The sequence below is a fragment of the Cyclopterus lumpus genome, chromosome 4, assembly GCF_009769545.1.
Source record: "Cyclopterus lumpus isolate fCycLum1 chromosome 4, fCycLum1.pri, whole genome shotgun sequence".
NCBI classification, from domain to species: Eukaryota; Metazoa; Chordata; class Actinopteri; order Perciformes; family Cyclopteridae; genus Cyclopterus; species Cyclopterus lumpus.
In genome coordinates, this window is record NC_046969.1 from 16,844,444 (window position 1) to 16,864,025 (window position 19,582).

At 41.1% G+C, this 19,582-nt stretch overlaps 3 protein-coding genes across 9 annotated transcripts; 1 reads left to right on the top strand and 2 right to left on the bottom strand.

Moving 5' to 3' along the window:
• Nucleotides 1-1,742: 1,742 nt before the first annotated feature.
• Nucleotides 1,743-9,604, bottom strand: tmem44 (transmembrane protein 44). Of its 7 annotated transcripts, none has more exons than XR_004609386.1 (11): nucleotides 8,825-9,604; nucleotides 8,605-8,731; nucleotides 8,429-8,519; nucleotides 8,028-8,191; nucleotides 7,650-7,736; nucleotides 7,350-7,520; nucleotides 6,969-7,130; nucleotides 6,584-6,652; nucleotides 6,329-6,474; nucleotides 3,139-3,260; nucleotides 2,949-3,044 (listed from the first exon to the last, which is right to left on the bottom strand). XR_004609386.1 is itself a non-coding variant. In XM_034531123.1 (10 exons), exons 1-10 carry the CDS (start codon nucleotides 9,160-9,162, stop codon nucleotides 2,240-2,242), a joined length of 1,533 nt encoding a protein of 510 aa, XP_034387014.1. In that variant the 5' UTR covers nucleotides 9,163-9,604; the 3' UTR covers nucleotides 1,743-2,239. The 7 variants fall into 7 exon arrangements, 5 of the variants coding, with proteins under 5 accessions (XP_034387014.1, XP_034387015.1, XP_034387018.1 ...); XR_004609385.1 differs by having other exon boundaries at nucleotides 2,958-3,044; nucleotides 3,143-3,260; XM_034531123.1 differs by lacking the exons at nucleotides 2,949-3,044; nucleotides 3,139-3,260 and adding an exon at nucleotides 1,743-2,446 and having other exon boundaries at nucleotides 6,358-6,474.
• A 108-nt stretch (nucleotides 9,605-9,712) lies between these two features.
• Nucleotides 9,713-15,188, bottom strand: lsg1 (large 60S subunit nuclear export GTPase 1). The gene is made up of 14 exons (XM_034531122.1): nucleotides 14,961-15,188; nucleotides 14,647-14,773; nucleotides 14,104-14,224; nucleotides 13,922-14,008; nucleotides 13,692-13,778; nucleotides 13,520-13,580; nucleotides 13,080-13,256; nucleotides 12,485-12,859; nucleotides 12,283-12,384; nucleotides 12,029-12,172; nucleotides 11,647-11,770; nucleotides 11,286-11,365; nucleotides 10,496-10,672; nucleotides 9,713-10,367 (listed from the first exon to the last, which is right to left on the bottom strand). The coding sequence occupies exons 1-14, from the start codon at nucleotides 15,048-15,050 to the stop codon at nucleotides 10,188-10,190; spliced, it is 1,932 nt and encodes a 643-aa protein (XP_034387013.1). The 5' UTR covers nucleotides 15,051-15,188; the 3' UTR covers nucleotides 9,713-10,187.
• Nucleotides 15,189-16,582: 1,394 nt separating this feature from the next.
• Nucleotides 16,583-18,663, top strand: fam43a (family with sequence similarity 43 member A). The gene is made up of 2 exons (XM_034531714.1): nucleotides 16,583-16,656; nucleotides 16,774-18,663. The coding sequence occupies exon 2, from the start codon at nucleotides 16,807-16,809 to the stop codon at nucleotides 17,845-17,847; it is 1,041 nt and encodes a 346-aa protein (XP_034387605.1). The 5' UTR covers nucleotides 16,583-16,656; nucleotides 16,774-16,806; the 3' UTR covers nucleotides 17,848-18,663.
• Nucleotides 18,664-19,582: the final 919 nt, after the last annotated feature.

Sequence of the window (19,582 nt, forward strand, 5' to 3'; positions counted from 1 at the left end):
GACATCACGGGAGGAGACCACGCGAAGGTGAGTCGCGCGCCCATCATCCTGAAGTAACCTAAATACTATCACGGCGATGAACGCGAGTTCGTTATACTCCCATGTGTCACGGCTTACCACAGAAAAAGCCAACTGCTGGGAAGGTAATAGTGAAGCAATGATCCATTCTCAGGGATGATCGGCTTAGTGATGCAGGGACAACACTATATGAAGGATGTAGTGATTCGTATTGGTTTGCTGCGATTTCATAAACGATTTCTGAAAAAGTGGTCATTATCAAGGCTGTACTTGCCACATGGTCACAGTGGGCAACAGTTGTTGTTCCTGAGACTTTCAGTGGCCACAAAAGCCCCCAAGTTCACTACATGTCAAATGTTGTTTTGGTTGTGGTTAATTGCACATAAATAAAATATGACACTAATATTACGCCACTAATGTACAATATCAGCTTATACTGAGCATGCATTGTTAGCAGATCATGTGGCCCTGCCATGTGGAAATAACCTGTGTTCAAATTTAAGAAGCATAGCATTTTTGTTAATAGTATAAAAGAAAGGCAGTCCAGTAATTGTTATTCGGACAATTTCTTTTTAAATTGGAAAAATATGCACAAGTGTATCAAATGGACTTTGAGGGACTTGCAAGTAATCAAATGGTGCTCAAAATCGAAATGGAGGAAGCCAATACATTCTAGATCCGAGACAATACTATATTCCCCATGATGCAACCAAAAATGCCTGGTGCTTTCAGGTTTTCAACTCCATGTCCCGTTTTCTGAAAAGTAATCTAATTTTCTCAAAGTAATTCAATGTCTCATGCCAAGTTGAGACATTGTTGGGTTAATTTCTTTACTCTTAAGAAATGTCTTTCAGAGCCAGACATTATACATTTTCACAGACTGTTACAAGAAAACTGATCTTTGTGACAAATCAGTGGATAACTTTTACAAGCAACACATATACACCTTTATTCTGAGTTATTCAGTAATGTCTAGGTATTCATTAGTTAGTTAGTTTCTGACTTCACTGCAACTATTCAGGATTTTTTGTTACTGCTAAACAATCCCCCCCCGCCCACTGCAAGGTGAACTGAATGTCCTGCAGGCTCAAATCATCCAGTGTCTTCCAAGTCCTCTGCATTGGACCGATCTGTGACGCACGGGCCAAGAAAAACAAAAAGGCCCGTTCCCCACTGCTGCTTCAGATGTGCTAATCCGTGCTCTTCATCACTTCTGCAAACAAAATTCCACCTTTTCATATGGCACACAGTTTGTTTTCCTTTGGCCCAGTCTCAGAAGGGACAGAGATGAGGCCCATGGAGCAATGCTAGTTCAGGCCTTATCACATCAGACAGCTTTCACGGAGTACAAACACATCATTGTCTTCTTTAGTTTATTGGAAGTGTTTGGAAAAACAGCTTGTGTTTAGGTCTATTTTCAACAGAATAAGTTCTCAGGTGTACTAAACCAAAAGTATGAATCTATGACAAAAATAACGGCCTCGTAAAGTTGAGGAGACATGTTGTGCAATTTAAACTCTAGTTAAGCCACTATGTGTGTAATGATTGATCCAACTCAGCATCTCAGATTTACTAAGCTATTCACATGACATTCCTATCTAACAGCAACATTAGAGCAGCAGGAAGCACTGCATGGCTTTTCATTGTCAGTTGGTTAACCACATCCCAAAATGACAAAACTGTTACAGAATTGGAAATATATATGAATAACTGACTGAGTCAAGGATGTCAAAAGTATTTCCACCATCAGTGGGGCTGGACAATATGGTTGAAAACATTACACAATATGAATATGGATTTCATAACAAGACGAATGTATATAAAACCACACACACAATAATGAAACGGATGTTGAAAGCAGTTCATTCTTTTTTTCCCCAATACACGAGAGCAAATTCTTCAAAAATGTCTGCTCAAAATCATTAATGTAATCATTAACAGAAACTGGTAGGACAATCTCCATCTGATGTTATTACGATCTTAAATAAATGCTGAATTATCTCCCGGCCCTCGTGTTTACACCCCCAAACAAGGTGTTAAGTAACATTCATTTATACTGCCGATATCAGCAATTGCTTTGCTACACTTCATTAGTTGTCTCCCGGTCACATGTCTCAGACGGATATTGGCTTGAGGAAATGTAACAGGGAGGCGTAAAATGTGCTCCATAACTTTGCTCTAATCTGTGTATTGTTCCGTTATCAGGTTCGAGGAAGTCCCTTCAGTTAAAAATGCCCTGCGCTGTTGCTCCAGCATTATCGTTTAAAGCCCCCGAACAGCCAGATGGACACGAGGTCTGAGGGATGATGGAGAGGACGGAGGAGCCCTGGCCGTCTGGTCTGGTTCTTATCTCCGCCGCTGGGCTTTTTCCAGTCCAGCCCTGATAACCCAGGTCGACTAGCAAAATACAGGATATGACCCAATAACCCTGCAAGCAAGCAGGGTCACAATATTGTTTTATTAGGGGAGGTCCTTTCTGCAAACAGTCCCAACAGATCTCAGTGGTTTTGATGAATGTGGTCAGAGGTTTGACAACTGCCTCCGTTCACTGGGAAACAGACGTAAATTAAAGATCTCCGTTTTGTCCTCTTTGACAGCCCCCATACCTATAAGCAGTAATTGCAGGTGTGTCCGTAGGGCATAGGCACAATCAGCATTGTGTTACCTAATTCAGAAAACCGTTGACATTAATTTAAGGGCAAAGCAAAACATCCCGACCAAAAGATGTGCTGTTTTCAGCATCATTTTACCAACAGAGGGCTGTTGAGCTGATGAGAAAGATGCAGCATATAACACACAAATTAGCTAAACTGTAAAGTAAAACAAGGCAGATAACAGTTCAGTTTTTACACTTTTTATTTTCCCTGAAATGAATGCACCACGTGGAAGATTTAAACAAACATGGCACAAGTGCAGATGTTATTGAGTTTGGGGTTTGTGGGTAACTCTTGCAGGGGAAAGTTATCCCCCTCCTGTTGTTTTGCCGTTGGTTCAAGCCACTGGGAATTTGCCGCTTCAAAATCCCACTGGAAAATATGAACAGGTTAATATTATTCTAAATCTAGAATAACAGCTGAAGAATGATGTCATATTTTACAATTTATATAAGAGATAACTTACTAACCCTGTAGACATTAAGGCATCAAGAGTGTTGTGTTTTGGGGTATATGACCAATGTGTCATAGTGGTTGTAGTTTGCTTAAACAGTCAGTAGGGCACAGGCGCAATCAGCATTGTGTTACCTAATTCAATCACACACACACACACACACACACGTATCCAACTTTCAAATACCCTTAATCTAGCACTTTTTCCTCAGAGCACAGGGATACTTATTATTAAACCCTGATCCTTATACCATTTAACACAGGTTATTTTCAATATGAGATCCTGAAATCAAACCCGTTTTTATGACTTATGTTGTGTAACAGACTCGACTAAATGTTGAGAATGCAAAAACAAACACACACACAGTAAACATCTCCCAAAATAGCAGAGGTTAACACTGGCCCCTTATAGACAAGGCAAGTATTTTGCACTACTTCCTAGGCAGACAGGCCCAGCCCAGTGCTGGTCTTTAATCAAAGATCCTTTACAGGAGAACAATTGGGCCACAAGGCAAATCTCAAACAATTCCAACCCCGACTGTACCCCTCCGTACGTACACCCCCCCGCCCCCAACTGAGTAAAGAGCTGGCACTCAGCAGAAATGTGCAAGAAACACACCGCACAATAGACAATTCAAGCTGCATCGACTGCCCAGTGCAGGCAGCACACTCCAAAATGCTGTGTGGTTTTATCATGATCAGCAATTATGGTGATATGAAAAGCAAATTCATGTTTTATGTAAATCTAAAAATTGTTCACTATATCACTGATCTCTTCCTCGCTGTGCTCAGCTTGCTTTGGAACATTTTACAGTTGGGTAACCTCTGCGTTCTATGTAGTGGAAATGTTTTGCAACCAAATGAAAGTTTGTTTTCAGTAAGCGGTCTGAATTTGAGATTAAACATTATAGACCGTGTGAAACCATCTTTATATTAAATCACCAAGTAAACAGCTTGTGTTAAGTCTAACTAGGATGGGGAAAAGGGCCGTGCAGGGAGGGACTACTCTAGGAATGTACCTGCTGTTGCCTTTGTTTAGACAAAGAGTTCAGACTAACAAATTGTTCATTACTGATCAGAAAAAATGAGTTTACAGATTTTGTTTTACAGACTCAGACTAATCAATGCTGCCCCTAAAACACTGAATATGTGGAAGTTCCAGTGCTCGTGGGCAAAACAAGCCTCCACTAACCAGTGAGAGTTGATATTATATTAAATTGAAGAGTATTCACACTGCCAGATACAATTGCATGCTTTACCACATACGTGTACGCACAGTCCACGTTGAACACTGAGTCCTCTTACCTCTCCATCACACCGACTATAATATTAGCAGCGTTCAAGTAATTTGCTTTTTCCTGTTTGTTCAACAGTATCAAGCTGCAATTGTTTGTGCTCACACCATTTGCCTTTGTTACTTGGATTAAATGACATCCTCCAGAGCTTGACTTTCTACAGCAGAACATTAAGGGAGTTTCTCTTGTGGCTGTGAGCGCCTGAAAAAGGACCAGCTTGTAATTTCACTCTCCCTGCACACTCAACTTTGCCTTTTCAGAGAGGGAAGTTTATATAAATGTGATCTAGTTCTGCACACAATTGTACACTGGAGAATGAAGCCATGTGTCACTTTACTTCAAATCACCAGTCGAGAAACAAATCATTCTTCTCACCAATAATCTCTCCATACCCTTTTACCCACAAGCACACACACAGGTCCCTCTATAGAGTATGACTCATGAAATCTAAGAGAGTATGATGACTGTTGGCTTCTTACAAGAACCTCTGACGACTGTCTGACTTACTTCCCTCAGGGTCACATGTGAAAAACACAAATCTCAAGAGTGCAACAGATCAAACTGCTGAGTTAATTTGCCTTCTAAAATGTGAAGCATTTGGCCTAATCTAACAGAGATAGCCCAGACATAACAGGTGACACACATATACATATATATATATATATATATATATATATATATATATATATATATATATATATATATATATATATATATATATATATATATATATATATATATATATATATATATATATATATATATATATATATATATATATATATAGTGAGGTAGATGGAAAGAAGAACAGATAGTGATGTTTCAACCCTTTAAGTAGGTCAGTTGCAGTGTCTCGACTTTAACCTCTTCATAAACTTCCGTACAGTGCAGGGTAAACCAGTTACATAAACCCATATAAAAAAGACATTAAAACAGATTCAACCAGTTCACACAAGGCCATATAGCATAAGTTAACAGCGTCAAACACCCCGTCATATTCATTCATAGTTTCACAGTCGCCATGAAACACACATTATGTCAGTGGTTCCCAAAGTGGGGGTCGCGACCCCTAGGGGGGGGCGCGGTGGTACTACAGGGGGGTCGCGGCTTCATCACCAACCCACACACACAGACGCACACATACACCGGTAAAACAATATAAAATAACCGACGTGACATGCACTGTGTTCCAACCACACCACCAGAGCGGCTCATGTCACAGACCGACTGTGGCAAAACCAGCGAGAGCGAGAGCGAGAGCGAGAGCGACACAGAGCGACACAGAGCGACACAGAGCGACACAGAGCGACACAGAGCGACAGAGAAAGATAAAGATAAGAGAAGGAAGTATGTACTAAGATGGACAGATGTGTGACTGGTCTAAAGCGCATGGTTCATGCATTATAATGCAATTCATTAAAAACCAAGAAAAATGTGGGGTCGGGTTGCGGGGGGGGGGGGGCGTCCAATGTTCCTATATCATCAAAGGGGGTCTTGACAGAAAAAGTTTGGGAACCACTGCATTATGTCAACATGCTGCCGCCACCTAGTGGTAGGTCCACTGTGAGAAGTACACGTAGCTTTATTTATTGACAGGCTTCACTGAGATTTGTATATGCAACAGTGTACATTTGAGATGTTTTTACACCATTTTTAGACAACAGGAAAAACAACACTGGAGGTAGATATGTGTAGAATCAATATTGTTGCACTGCTGATTGAAATAAAAATAAAAGTGAAATATTATTTTACTACAGGTTATACTTGCTAAAAATTAGATCATAAGGGTTAATAAGGTTGTTGATTGAAAAAGACAAATGTTGAATGTATTAATGAAGCAGTAACTCTGGATCTGTGCTCTGATTGTTGAGCGTACTCAAGTTGGTAAGAAAAGGTCACATTGCTCACCAACGGGGCTAAACAGGCCTCCAACCCACCTCCAGGTCAGAGCTGACTAGTGAAGAGTCACAGGATGTTTCTGAGCAGAAACTGTCGACTCTGATCATTCGCACCGTTTGGTTGAGAGACCGGTCCTCCACCTTCTCAAAGCATATCTGCAAAACAAAACAAAAAACATATTCAACTGCAAGAATGACCAATGATTGAGCTGAAGAAAATATGAAGTGAGTATGCAGTCCGTTTCACCACAGATTCTTCACTTACTTTTCCTGCAGGTTGAACAGTGACATCCATATAACCACCCATCTCAGTCATCTTCTGGCCATCTTTTGTCTTTGAAGACAAGGTTGAATAGAATTATGATCAAAACAAAAACTGTAAACGCATCATTAGCATTCATTTATGAAAATGACTCAAACCGTGCAGAGGAATGCCTGCATTCTGTTACTTTATGCACATTTAAACAGACACATCCAGATAATTCAATGAGTGAAATGGCACAGTAGGTAATATTCCAATACTGTCAATGTTAAATATAAAAGAGTTGGTTAGTTAGTACTTTATTTACTCAGGTTTGTTGAGATAATAATTCCTGTACAATTTCCCGGGTTAAGAAAAACAAATAGAACCATGAAGTATCAAACCGTACTTTTGTTCCTGCTGACGAAAGAACTTGCTGCTTTCTTTTTCTCTTCATGACAGCGTTGTCCTCAGTGAGGATGCGGGAGCTACATAAAAGGCTCTCTGTGTCTGGAGAAAAACTGGTCAGCTTCTGTGCGGTTCCTCTCCTCCACCAGTGGATGACAAGTATCTGAAGACGTTGAATTAAAGGTCGACACTTGGCTGAAAGGCAGTACAATTGCCATACATTCAAACAATTCAAGACATCATTTACTCTTAGGAACTCGGTAAAGCTGAATCATCATTGTGTCGGGAATGCTACCACTATGTGAACCACCTACAGTTGGTGTGAAGCCCTGAGCCTGACCGAGTGAGTAAGATGCAGTCACTTTTTGCCATATAAGGATACAAGAAGGTCCATGGTGGCAGAGCATATTGCTGACAGCAGCCATGGCATGAGTCTTAAAAGAAAGCCAAACTCAGTGTCGTAGAGGAGTATGGCAGCGGCATAGAGGGCACCAGCCAGTGAGCACAGCAGTCCAGAGAACATGTAGGCCCGGGCCAGCATCTGTCCTCTGTACTAAAAAAAAAATACAAAAAAGAGAACACAAATGTAATCAGTTTAAAAGAAAATGAACACTGGGAACTATTTTGGGAAAGCAATAAGAATTGCTGTGAGACAAAAAGACTCATGTAGTTTGTCACTTACTGCTCTGCAGAGAGCTGGGAACCTGGAGGTACAGGCGATGACACAGGACAGCAGGCCGAGTATGTAACCCAGGACTTCAGTGTTGTCCTGTTAGAAGAACAGCTTTAAGTTATTATAATGCCCGATACAATACGAGGAGAGGAGGAAAGTCGAAATAGATTGTGTTGAAGAACATGAACCCACACTGCAGGAATTGAAGACGCTGTGAAATACAGTATTTGAAACTACAGGGCACCACACAAATGTGAGAAAAGGTGGAGATGTACAAACACATTCCACACGTCACTACACTACAATGTAAATGTATTTGTCCATGGAACTACACCAAGTCATACAATTAAAGGATGACAACTAGCTACAGCGGTGGTGTGTGCTTACTCGGAGGGTGGCATGCAGCAGCAGTCTCCTCCTGCCAACGAGAGGCCCGACTGCTGGGAGGGGGGTCACCCTGGATTTCAGAAAGCCTCCTGTAACTACCATCAGTACACACACTGCAGGGAGGTGCTGCCTCCGCCGCCCTCTCATCGTCCTCAGCCTCCTGCCTGAAAAAGCACACACACACACACACAGATGTTTGCAGTTGTACACTGAACACAACCTCTATTCATGCGGTTGGTTATCTGCACAGCGTCTCTGATGCGTTTTGCCTAAAGGATTTGGCCAGTTGGACACCAATACTAAAAACACCTTCTCCACTTTGTTTGATCAAGGTACAGTTGGTAGATTGAGAATGATATGGTTTGCATTATTGTTGAGATATGGCGTTTCTCTACACGTACCTGCTTTTGAGTTCCAGTACAGGAGCACATGGCAGCAGCAAGAAATACAACTAACAGCATCCATAGCAGCAGCAAAAGCACCTATCAAAACCTACAGAGCAGGAAGCAGAGTTATTACTGTAGGCTATACAATTTGATTTGGTCTTTTTTAATCGCCATGATTAAAACGATGTTACCAGAATATGCAGCTGTCTGGACAGAACGGCTCCGATTGTGGCGCACAGGTTACCGAGGAAGCTGTAGAGGAAAGAGACGCTTCCTCCTGGAGTTTCTCCTCGAAACCTGCACCTCTGATACACGAAGCTTCACGAGTAGAAACGGGTTTGATGTTAGAACTTTTTTAAATATTTTTTTTAATGGACTGGAACTGACGCTGAATCAAGAAGACACACTTACAGACAGCATGGCAGCAGTAAAAGCAGCGCAGCTACAGAGCTGAGGCCGATGGGGACGCAACGCGCGTCTGCGTTCCGAGAGAAGCAGGTCGTGACCGCGTCGACGCAAAACTTCTCCAGACCGAAGGGGAACGTGTTGGGATTTGCTCTCGTCTGACCCTCCAGGGTCGATGCACGCGCCCCCATAGCACCTGCAAATAGGCTCACATGTCGATGTCCTCGGACCAACTCATCTATGCAGCACCTGTGCGGCCGCTCAAAAGCCCGATGGAGACGCCATCTGCATGTTTTAGGGAGGAGCTCATGGGATGGACCTGAAGACTCGACGGTGTGGGACATAAACTCGAGAAGTCCCACTTTTGAAGGCTAAATGGAAACTAATGCATTCGTGCTTTGTTTGATCATTTAGTTGGAGAGCAACCTGTATCAAAGCAGAACTTTCATTGACATTTGCACGCAATGTTATGCAATCAATATAGCGCTGATAAATAAATAAGTACATTTGAATATGCTAGCCTGGTAGCCGAACCCCCCTAAACAGAAAGGTCTAAACAAAAACCAACAGGGAAACGTTCAGATAAAATCTACATGTTGATTTCTTATTTTTCAGCAATCTTCAGATGTCATGGGGTTTAGTTAATTAACCTTCATTCTAAACACGTTTTACTTTAATTTAATTAAATGCTATTACATATTGATTCATTTAAATGGTTAGTCAGCTAACTGCAGCACTTTTTTTTTAGATGAACCTCTACATGAATAAATATACCTCTAGATATAAATAATTGTTTGAATATGTGATTTGTCAATACAGATGATCTTTCTTTCCAACGTTGTATTGTGTTCCCTTAACCAATGATACCTGGTGGAAATGGAGTAAAGAATTCACTAACATGATAACCAATTTATTGTATAATACAGCTTTGATGGATTAATCATATCTTTTATGAATAAAAGCAGTATCAAACAGCAATTTCTGTAGGTAATTTAGACTGTAATGTGTCGTTTGAAACTCTTTCAAAATACTAATTGAAAAATTCGTGCTCAATGTCTTATAAAATTCACGCCCTCTGGATGCCGAGTCCATTTCCGAACACTGTGGTGAGATCTGGTGTACAACTGGTGAGCCAGTTGATGGAATGCATTGCACCAATATGATCTTCTAACCAGAGAAGTATATGACGGATTAAGCACCTCATTTATTATAATCGAGAAAGCCAGACATTGCCATACTCACAAGATTAAAAGGGACTATATCTATGGATACTAATCAGCATTAAATCCTCTGAAATAATATGTGAATATATACTTTTTCCATTCCTGCCGATATTATATGGAATTGAAATTGCTTTGATTTCAAGTCTTCACCAGACGTCCAGGTGCTTGTTCAGACGGCGTACTTTCTCCTTCTTGTTCGAGTTGCCGTGTTTTTTCCAGGGTTTCCCCCCCACCTCTGTTCCAGGTTGGGCTGGGCCGACAGGTCCGCTGCCCGGCTTGTAGCCCATAACAGTCTGAACGCCCTTGGAGAGTGCCCGCACATTCTCCTGAAGATTGAGATCCCATAAATATTCAAGCATTTCATTTCACATATTGTTATATTCTACGACAATCAATAACTACTATTAAGGCACTTATTTGTCTTACTAATAAGAAAACAGCATATCTATAGTACCTGATGGAAGAAGTTTTTGTCAACCACATTTTCAATTCTCCTGATTTTCCGTTGTTTGCTTGGCGTTGTGGAGGATAGGTCACAGAAGTCCGAGTCTATTTTCAGGAAATTGTTGTGCTGCGGCTGGAAGTCCTGAGCGTTGATATGTGGAGGAGGATGGCAGTACAGAAGCTTTCCCTGTAAGGAGTCACCATCGTTAGTTTGCATGTGTCAGGGAGAGGACCTTCTGGATGCACATATTATAATAAATCTTTAATAAATGATAGAAAACTATTTCATGATACTCTAATGTGCAGCTAGATGACCAAAGATCCCTGTTCTTTCAAACAAAAAGCGGAAGCACAGTGAATTCAAAATTGACATAGGTGATGCTACAAGTTAATTAACATACTTGTGGCAACAAGTAGATCAAAATGAATTACTTTCTTACAAAAAGGTGCAGCATTCATAAAACAGGCCTGGCTCTGTAAATGAGAAACTGAGCCACACGACACAATTCCAGCCACAATCAGCACAAGGGGCATTTGCACTCGTGCACCATACAGGTAAAGGCCATGAATGTATAAAGAAAAAGGCAGCGGCGGTAAATCTATTACTATTTTTTTGTGTTGAGTTCAAATAGCAACAATATATGATGACTTTAAAGAGACCGTCTTCCCATTTTGGCACACAATGGACCGTTCCCTGACGTCTTATTTAATGCTAGCTACTGCAAATAAGTATGCAAAATCATCAACAAAATGCACTAGCAACTGTAATTTTTCAGTTCTGGCTCAGTTGTGGCACTTACGCAGACAAAATCCTTCAGGATGTATCGGGCTGATCTGGATTGATCAGGCTGGCCATGCGATGTCATAAAGCCTCTCATGTCTGAAAATAGAGGGAAACACAATAATAAACTTTATGCTGCTCTTATCTAAAAGCAGAGTTCACTGAATGCTTAAACAAAAACTGAGCATATAAAAAGTACACATTCAAAAGAAACTTTGTTCTACGAAACAAAAGGCTATGAAGTGGGCTAATGTGAGAGACTTTATTATTTGAAAAAAAGTTCAGCTCATATCCATTTAAAACTGCATACTGCAACAAAACATGTTTTGCCTATTGTTAATGCATTCTCTTTTGACACAATAAATAACTGTTGATCTCACATCCATAAGCCATCAGCATCTCCTCAGAGGAGGGAGGCCTGTCGGGGTCTTCATCTTCTCGTGGTCTGATGATGTTGAAGCCATAGGTGCCTTCTAAGACATGTCGAGGGATCACCTGACATATGTAACCAATCTGTTAAAGACTTAACCAAGATCCAAGAAAGTATTAATGTTAGAGGGACTATCAGCTTCACAAAGTCCAAATTCAAGATACTAGGTATACCATTAAAAAAAAAAAAAGTATTTTTAATTAATCACGGTAGATACATCAACAACTGTTGCATAATGACAGAGGGGTACAGTTGATCACATTGCCATAATTGGATGGAAAAAACTGCTGCAGGATTCACCAGGTGCAGTGCCAACAGCAAACAAAGGATATATGGGAGACTGCAGGTACGTGATCTCTCATCTGGTCAATGGGCAGGATCCCGGAGCAGATCATCTCAGCTTTGGTAGAAACAAAGGAAGGCATGACCAGACCTGGGCAGTCACAGAGGCACAGGCCTGGCTCCACATACAGAGTCTGTTAGATATGTCAAGAAAAGGCAACAAAATTAATCACACATGACATGAGGCTTTCTGTTAAGGAGAGACTTGAATTCTTATCGAGAGGCGTAAAAAGTTGTACTGTACCTGAAAGTGCTTTGTGTGTCCAGGAGTGGCTGAAACAGACACCTTCTTGTTCCTTAGGATAGTGTTGATTGTGGAACTCTTCCCCACGTTAGGATACCCGACCTGTTGAATTCATTCACAAAGCCAATCAGAACACTCTTAAGGTGACTTGATCACGGCATGCATTTTGCAGTCGATTGTATCGTGTTAGCTTTTCACCCACCATTCCCACTGTTAGTTGTCCTTCTTTACACCTGGGCCCGTTATGAAACGCCTTAAACACCTCAAGCAGCTCATCCTTATGCAGCAGCCGGCTTGAGTTGTGGAAGGAGGATTTATTGGATGAACCAGCTCCCCCTTCTTCTTCTTCTTCATCTTCTGAGGAGGCATGCCAGTCCTCTTCATTTACAGTTATCTTTTTCTGTTGCTCTTCGTCTGTACCACTCTCTTTATCATCATCATCATCCTGCTCCGCTGCCTTCATCTCCTCATCTCCAGCTGCCCCATTTTGGATCAAGATGTCATTGTCTGGCTGTCCTTCTTCTTCTTCTTCTTCTGGGTCACTCTTTACACACTCTGGCTCCTCTACTTCCATGCCCTGTGAGAAGAGATACTGGCTTTAAAAAAGGGAGCAGCAAGTCTGAACATGCTTAAAAAAGATCTACACACATTCACAAGCATCTTACAAAACAATCTGAAATCACAAACTGATAACATCCATGCTGAGGGAATTTAAATCTACACTTTTATTTGCTCCTAAGAAATGTATTAACGCATACATTCAAATTCCCTAGTGATGGACAGCTTCTCAAATTCACCTTCTCCTCTGCATCCAGCCTTTCGCTCTCTGCCAGTGCAGACCAGAAAACTGCCCTCAGCCCCTGTTTCTGGAAGTGTCTGGCCCACGCTCGCCTCTGCTCCTTGGTCAGCAGGTCGGCCTTATTCACCAGCACCATGTTAACCTTATGCTCCGACACTTCATTTACGTACAATTCCTGGCAGCACACAACAGAAAAGTGTAAACTGTTTGGTTCACCCGTGTACAGTATTTCTGCGGTTTTATTGGTTAATTTCAACAATTCAAAAGAGAGAACAAACAGTTAAAGGAGACAAAAGCAGCATTTATAATATGTACTGTATGTAACCTAATGCAAGGCGGAAAAACACTGGAACCTAAGACACAGTTTAGTTACATCCTCCTTAAACAGTGTATACATCTTCTTTGTTCCACTTAAACAACTCTGCCAAATGTACTTACCAGGTCAGCACATCTGAACAGCAAAGGATTTCTGCCATCAACAATTTGAACGACGACATCACTACAGGAAAACACGCACACAGTTTTGCCTTAAGTATTACATAAAGAGAACACATTCCTCATTAAAGTATAAGCTGGCAGCTGTATACAACTTTTTTATTATTTATTTTACCTCCTCTCGATCACTCTCCACAGTTGTCTCCAGAACTCCAGGTTTCTCTCAAATGGGGTGAGAATTAACTTCTGTTCCTCTTCTAGTCTATAAGGGTAACACATTAAGTTAAATTGCTGACACCAATAATCCTACACTGATGTAACTGTATTACAACATACAACACTAATGCTTCTAATAAAACCATCTTTGAAAGAAAAAGGTGACTGAGAATACAGAATATTACACACTGTGCAAGCGCTCGTCTCCACTCCAAGAAGCTGTCTTTCTCTGTTTGCTTCAGCACATCTGAACTTGTGGCTTCGTCCCAGTGGGGGCTAAAAAGAGACATATCACAAACATGTTAAATGTAGAAAATGCAGTACAGGGAGTACATGCAATTTATATAATAAACTAGATCAGTTGTACTTACCGTCTTGGAATTCTGAGGAAATGCTTGTTGTCTTCATGCAGCTTCTTCAGCCTGTTTCGCTCTTCAGCTGTTAATATGCCTGCTCTGGCTTCCGCTGCCACAAACTTGATGTTGAGTTTCTCTATTAAAAGAAAAGTATGAAACAGTCAGAGACAGCAGTAGAATAAAAGGACAGATGAGTAGACGATAACACAGGAACATTAAAAAGGCTAAATATATCTGCCCCCTTTACCCTTGAGCATAATTTGATCTAAGATCCTCTCAGCAGTGAGAGTGGGGCACACGGCGACTTAGAAGTTTACCTGCTCAATGATACGCCTATTACCTTGCACAGTATCAACAGGTACAACTCAAAAATGTGTTGCGCTACAACCAGTGTTATTTTGGTTTGCATTCAGTTCGATATGTTTTTTATTTATTTTTACAAACAACAGCTGTGTAATAGAATTACATGTTTTGGGGCAATGAGTGCACCGTCTTAAGTAAAAATGACAACATACAACCGAGGAACTACACACGTGTGTTAAGTGAGGAATAACTTACCTGCAACAAACTCTGTTCCTGCCATTTCGGCAGTGGCCAAAAAGTCATCCATGGAACTCTGTTCCGTCACTGACTGCAGGTTCAGCCGTCCCCAGTCGTAGCCATCATTCAGCTCACATGTGTGGCGCTGAAAATGGGAAAAGGGATCAAATAAGGCCACACAGAACCAGTTCTGATAATTGTGTGATTGTATGGTAAAAACAGTGCTCCTGTATAATTGCCGAATTTACTACAGAAGCATGAAAAGTGAAATAACTCTCCTCTATGATTAGAATAAACATGTGTAATATAAGCTAGTGTTTGCCATGACATACCCAGGTGTCGCCCCTCTTGTTTCCTCGGCCTGCATGGAGTCTCTCCTTGATCAAAGATCGACCCAGTCCGCCTGCTTTCTTTTTACTCATACTTGCGTATGAAGTTGACACTTATGTTATAATATATATAGTATACTCCACACAAAACTCTGTAATATAGTATATTTAAAGGTTGGAAACACGCTATATGTCACGCGCTAACGTACCCCATGTGCACTACGTTGTTGTCGTAGGAACCGGAAGTGGGACAAACCAATCGAGCCTCCGATCCGGACGAATCGACCTCAACTACTTGGAGAAATTGATTGATTAATCTTAATTTAATAGTTACGAATTGTCATAGCACTTCTGCATAAAAATCCACTAAACAGCCAGGATAATAGCTGCTTTATTGTGAGTATTTACAGTGTCGTAACTATATGGTACAGTCTATTTCTTTGTCCAGCGATCAAATGTGCCCTGAAGAAAATGGGGCACTACTAACATTAGTTCCTCATTCCTAAGTTTTACAATAAAAAATATATAAATACAGGCTTCATAGATATAGCACTAAAGTATATTACATTCACAAATTAAAAGTTAGTAATGGCAAATTACTACAATTAATTCCTCTTCCCTCGTTACACGAGATTAACGAAGGCACTTCTGATGTTGACCAAAAGATGGCAGCATAAAACCGCAGTGTCAGAATGACTATTATACCCATCTTGTGTTTTCACTGTTAATATTACGTTTAAGTGAGAAGGGAAGAGATTGTTGATGCAGACTGTGTCGGTTTCATCTCAGGAGGAGAGACTTTAAATTCAAGTTAATAGATATATTGAAGGGATATGAGCTACATATCTTAAATCTAACTTGTGAGAGACTGTCAACACATATTCATACAAATCTTAATCTTGTTGAGGTGAGAATATGGTAGCCTAATTGTGCATACGTTGATTAATTGATCTAAATATATATATATATATATATATATATATATATATATATATATATATATATATATATATATATATACGTGCGTGAGTGTGTTTGAGTGAGAGTGTGAGTGTGTATCTGGGTGTATATATATATACATATATATATATATATATATACATATATATATATATATTTAATAGATCAGTGGAATCAATGTTATATATATAAATACAAAAATACAAAAATAAAATATATATTAGTAGAATCAGAATGTGGTCCCACCTCAACACATTTTGATTAGGTGGTGTGGGAATATGGTAGCCTAATTGTGCATCCATGAATTAATTGATCTATTATATATATATATATATATATATATATATATATATATATATATATATATATATATATATATATATATATATATTCTGGATAATTCATGGATGCATAATTAGGCTACCATATTCCCACCCCACCAAAATCAAGATGTGTTTAGGTGGGACATTTTGATTATACAAATATGTATTTTATTTTTTTAATGTGGTATACAATTTTTTGAATCAACTTTGTATCAATGAACACAATGAACACAAACCAATACATGACTATTGCCATTTGGTTTCGCCTCCCCCCATGCATTCTCACTAAAATGGTTTCTCCCTGCATATATTCCGCGAAACTCTGCCAACAACAGCAGTCTGTGTTCAGAACTGCGAAGGGACAGAGCAGAAGGCAGCACAATGGAAAAGAGCGCTTTAGAGGACGAACGTATGAAGTACGGTGTTTTGCGTTCAGTTTCCGTAGTGTAGCTCATAAATGACCTGACAGGCTAAATAAACACCTCTACGATTTAGTAATAATACCAAGTTTCTTTCCCTTTCTCTCTTCGTAGACTTTGCTGCTGTTGATTGTAATCAGCAATAAAATGCTGCCTTGGAAGAAGAATAAGTTCGACCTGATTGAGGAAGACAGGCAGTCCAAGCAGAAGGGCTATGCTGTGAGCCTCAACTACTCTGCGCTCACCTCTTTCGCCAAGTCCTGCCCCGAGAGCGCACTCAACAGGGTGGGCAGCATGTTCAAGTCAAAGAGGAAAAAGGTGAAGATCACCAGCGAGGACCCCACGTACACGGTGCTCTACCTGGGGAATGCCACCACCATCCAGTCCAAAGGTGACGGCTGCACGGACGTGGCGGTGAGCAAGATCTGGGGCAAAAGCGAAATGGGCAAGAACGGCACCAAGATGAGACTGACCATCAGCTCGCAGGGCATCCGGATGGTGCATGTGGACGACAAGGCCAGGAGGCCGGGACACTTGTACTTGCTGCACCGGATAACCTACTGCGTGGCGGACCCGAGGCTATCCAAGATCTTCGCCTGGGTTTACAGGCACGAAATGAAGCACAAGGCCGTGATGCTGCGCTGCCACGCAGTGCTGGTGTCCAAGCCGGAGAAGGCAAAGGCCATGGCGCTGCTGCTGTACCAGACCTCGGCCACGGCCCTGGCTGAGTTCAAAAGACTAAAACGGAGGGACGACGCCAGGCACCAGCAGCAGCAGCTCATAGGGGAACAAACCATACCGTTGGTCCCCATCAGGAAGCTGCTGAACGGACAGTGTTACTACAAACCTCCAGTGGAGCGCAGCCGCAGCGCCCCCAAACTGGGCTCTATCACGGAGGACGTGGTCGGGGAAGAGGAGGAGGAGAAAGCGATGCACTTTGAGTGTGAGGACATTCTGGACACGGACGGAGATCGCGTTGCCAACGGCAAGCCGGAGTTGTCTCAGATTATTAATGACTTGGGAGAGATGAGCATAGGAAACGACGTGCAGACACTGAAAGCTGACCTCCGAGTCACCAGACTTCTGTCTGGAGAGAGCACGGGGAGTGAGTCCTCCATAGAGAGCAGCCAGGAGCCCCCTCCGCTCACTAACGGGTTTGAGGAGGTAAAGGTGCAGGAAATCGCCTGAATAGTTTGAAGCATTTCTTTGGTGCCTCTGTTTTGTTGAGCCACGGTATCTCTACAAGGAACATTTCCGGTGTCTTCAACCTTGTGTTGGAGAGTGTTTGTTTAAGCTGGTGCCTCCACGACTAATTGAGAGGATCCAGGGGAAAAAAAGAGACAATTACCGCACATGGACACGCAATTAGGCTACTGAATTATATTTTGAAGATTGTGTAAACGCAAAAACAAGTGCATGTCGATTTGAACCGACCGTATCCCAGTGCGCCGCAGGACACACTGCACTAATTCCATCTCTTTCGTCTAAGAGGATGTGCTATATCCTCGAGCTTGTTTACCTAACTTTTTCTCTCTCTTGAAAATTATTTTTTTCCTGTTGAAAGATGCTATTCATGATCCAAAAAAACATTCCGTTTTAAAACACGTGTTGTTCTTTTCCTAAGTGGGGTTTTAACAGGCATCCTTAATTTCCCTGTCAGGGCGCTTTTGCAAATAGCCTGTTCGTTGACGTTATTTTGCACTCTTGTTGAATTCATTCGACTATTATGTCGACTATATGTACATAATGTTTGTTGGTATGTTGTCTGAAACATACATGTCCTATCTTTGCTGTGCAAATGAAAACCACCATGTATTAAGATGTAAAATAAGATGTTTAAAATATAAATATGTTATTTTTTAAAGAAAATGTGGTTTGTTATGTGAACCTCATAGAATTATCAATAAAAAAGAAAATAATATGAAGCCGTTGAAGTTTGTGTCTAGATTTGTGCGGGAAAACAAGTATGACATGTTTTCATGGTGCTCTTTATTGTAAGTGGGGATTTACCTTGATTGATGGACTCAGATTTACAGTGCTGAATAAAAATCACATGGAGTTGGGAAACAGAGAGAGACTCCACATTGTTTAGCTATATGTTAAAGTCTTGGCTGGATCTGTGTCCTTTGCCAAATTACTTTCAGGGAACAGGCTGTAGAAGTTATTTAATTAAGGTACTGAAGGCCCATTCATTCTGACTGGCCTCAGGAGGACGCAACCACAAGCACAAGCTGTTAGAACATCACATGGGTCCTTTGATGACAAGGCGGCTGAAGCACCAGAGGTCTTATAACAGCATTCCTACTGTTTTGTATTTGCTATTACTGTCCTCCTTTAATTAGACACTACAGATAATCTCTTAAGGCTGTGAATGTATTCTCTGTAATGTTGTCTGTATAATCGTACATTCAGAACCAGAGGCTACATCTCATTCACTTTTGCCCCACTTACTGAAATCACAATAACTGCATTGGAAGGGGAATGACACTGATAAAGGATTAGGGGACTTCCTTCTATCATATGCCAGTCTATCTAATACCCACAGTGGCAAAGAGACAGAATCATTACATTACATTTCATTTTATCCAAAGTGACTTACAATCATACACATGCTATGGGCAGCAATTCAGGGTTAAGTGTCTTGCTCAAGGAATCACCTCTCATGCCAGCCCATGTGACCTGTGGTCAGCGAGGGATGTAATTCAGCAGCCACCACACTTCTCATGCTCCTCTAAATGTAGTCCTGTCACTGTCACTTCCTTTTATCACTCAGCAACAGGCCTCTGTACCTGCCACACAATTCTTGCCAGTAATTCAGACAGAGCAGTATGGAACCCGTTAGATATTGATGTATTGATGATGCACGTCAGCCATTAGTGTTATTTATCTGACTGCCATAGCTGCAAAGCCCCAAAGCCCACAG